This window comes from Seriola lalandi, unplaced genomic scaffold (assembly GCF_002814215.2).
Source record: "Seriola lalandi dorsalis isolate HSWRI2012SDOR001 ecotype SW California unplaced genomic scaffold, Sedor1 jcf7180002049981, whole genome shotgun sequence".
Lineage (NCBI taxonomy): Eukaryota > Metazoa > Chordata > Actinopteri > Carangiformes > Carangidae > Seriola > Seriola lalandi.
In genome coordinates, this window is record NW_019520534.1 from 1 (window position 1) to 2,816 (window position 2,816).

The 2,816-nt window shown below is 40.7% G+C and overlaps 1 protein-coding gene across 1 annotated transcript; it reads left to right on the forward strand.

The window, feature by feature from the left end:
- Positions 1–441: 441 nt before the first annotated feature.
- On the forward strand, positions 442–2,689 carry LOC111649119 (L-rhamnose-binding lectin CSL2-like). The gene is made up of 5 exons (XM_023398884.2): positions 442–487; positions 1,084–1,119; positions 1,739–1,789; positions 2,168–2,309; positions 2,428–2,689. The coding sequence occupies exons 1-5, from the start codon at positions 457–459 to the stop codon at positions 2,672–2,674; spliced, it is 507 nt and encodes a 168-aa protein (XP_023254652.2). The 5' UTR covers positions 442–456; the 3' UTR covers positions 2,675–2,689.
- Positions 2,690–2,816: the final 127 nt, after the last annotated feature.

Genomic DNA, 2,816 nt, shown 5'->3' on the forward strand with positions numbered 1-2,816 from the left:
GAGTCTGTCACAGAGATTAAAGTCCCTATATGGAGCTGTATATGTACTGTGGTGTAAAAAAGGCCATAGGTTCTTCAAAACATGCACATTTGGTAAATGTGGGCCTGTTAGCCGACACAGTTTCCAGCCCTGCTTTAACACATCCAGATGTTTTTGCTTTTAAGTTTTGAGCTTCTTAATGAGAAATATGGAGGAGAATGAGGAGCAGCTGGGATTTAAAGAGTTAAAGGTCCTGAAACCTGTGGCTTTATAGATCTCTCTCCTGCAGCTCCGCAGGGTTTTACATGTTCATCACATCTGGGGCAGGAGGCCCCCGCATGCCTGCGGCGGCGGGGGACAGGCGTCTGCATGTCTGCCGTCAGGACGGACACATAAATACCTGGACGTCCAGATGCCGCGCTCACTGTCAGACCGTCTGCAGGTGGAAGACACGACAGGAGGCTGACAGACGCCAACATGGTCCCACTGAGGCTGGTCGCCTTCGGCTGTGAGTATCTGCTGTTTGGAGACGGTTTTACTCTCCTGGCAGATTTCTTCTGAAATACAAACATATATGGTGTAATAACTGTTTTGGATCGGTTGGATGTTGTAATACAGTAATTTATAAATGTCAGATGCAGATGTACTCCCTGGACACCGTCCCGCAGTGGGACGCATGAATATTGTGGATTATGATGTTAAGATCATTTTTCATTTGCTGATGACGGAGCTGTAACTTGTTCCTTCACTGACTCATCAAACCTTCACAGGATCAACGTTTTATGAAATTTTAAACAATTTTCTCTTTGATTTAATGAAGATGACGATGATGATGAAGATACCAGCTTGATTTGACGTTCATCTTTTTAACTGTGGAGGTTTTACATTATGACATCAGATATTCAGACCTTCATAACGTCTCATTTATTAATTTAAAAAATTGATGATTTTATTTCATAATTTGTGAGTGAAGATGTTTCATTCACCTTCCTGGCAGCTGTCACTTCCTTCACTTTATTGTTGGTAATAATTGTTTGTGACAGTTTTCGTCCTGACTTAGTGAAATACATGTTTGAAGTGACACAAGCTGGTGTTGTGTTTCAGTGCTGGCTGCATCTTGGTATTTCACTCGTGCTGCTGGTGAGTCACAGTGATAACGGGCTGCATGTAAAATGTGTTGTTACTCATTTTAATTAATACTGCAACGATTAAACCCTAACTCATCTCTTTAACTTCTATCACTATTATTATTTTCTTCAGGTAAATACTTTTTATATTCATTATACTTCAGGCTTTTATAATTAATATTTAAATACTGATTATTTTGAACGTTTTCACTTTTATCAAGCACATGACAACAAACCTGAAACTAAGTTTAAGACTCAATAATGGAAGATAGTTTATTTATTTTTTATTTCTATAGTATTTAGAAATAGTTTTTCAAATTCTATTATTTATTCATGAATAAATAAATGTTTTTATAAATGTTTTATCTAATGAGAGTTTTATGTTGTTTTTGTAAATCCGTTTTTAAATCTGAAGTATTGATCGATGGATTAATCGTTCATTTATAAATTCTTTTTACAATTCCTGTTTTTAATGTCTATTAAAATACGAAATTAATTTTCCTGTGACGTCCCTGGTCCTCCATAATCGACCTGTAAAATAAACACTGACCAGTAAACGATGACGATGATGATGATGATGATGATGATGATGATGTCATTTCTTGCACTCTGACCTGTGTGTGTTCTAACAGAGGGAGAGGTCATCTACGCCTGTCTCAACGACACTGCTGTGATGTCATGTGGTAAGAAAAACACAGAGAAACACACTCATCGTCACTGTGCTGTCGTCATGGTGAACCTGCACCTAAATCACAGCGTCATAACTCACCACGAAACGACCGACTGTCGGTTTGAAACTTTGGTTTTTCTTCAGACTCAATGAACCAGATACAAAGTGTTAAACAGTGATGACAGAGCCGAACCACGACCATGATTATTTTGATCAATATCGAGATCAGGGTCATTTAACAGGATTATTCATTAAGCATTTATTGAACTTTTAAAAACAATTCAACAGAAAAACAAATAAGAAAATAAATTAAAAAGTATATAGATAGATAGATAGATAGATAGATAGATAGATAGATAGATAGATAACTTCTGGCTCGTCTCTCCTCCAGACGTCGGCACCAAGATAAACCTGGATTACGTCCTGTACAAGGTCGGCGTGGGGACGAGGTGCGGGGAGGGAAAACGCCACCCGGACGACGGGCCCGACACCTACTGCTCCTTCCCCTGGGCCGAGATGGTGGTGGAGGATCTGTAAGAGCAGAGCTGACGCTCAGTCTGATTTAATGATTTATTATTAATTAATTTAATTCAAAGGGTGGAGTGACACCGACCCTGTTCTGGTTCTGACTTCCTGTCTCTGCGTCTCCAGCTGTGCAAACAGGAGGTCCTGCGAGGTCCCCGTCACCGAGCTGGTGTTTGGTGAATATCCCTGTAAGGAGCAGACCAGGTACCTGGAGGTGACCTACACCTGCGCCAAACCACCTCCTCCCCCTCCACCACCACCTCCTCCAACCAAGCCTGACTGTACGTATGCACACACACACACACACACACACACACACACACACACACTCTCACACACACACACACACACACACACACTTCACAACATGTGAATATAAACACACGGTTCACTGGTGATTCAGTCTGAACTCTAGTTATTTGTCCTATAACATGAATAAATTCAGAATGTGCTTTCATCAGATCAGATCCAGTATCATCATGTTGTCTACAAACCGGAAGCAGGAAGGCCTGGGG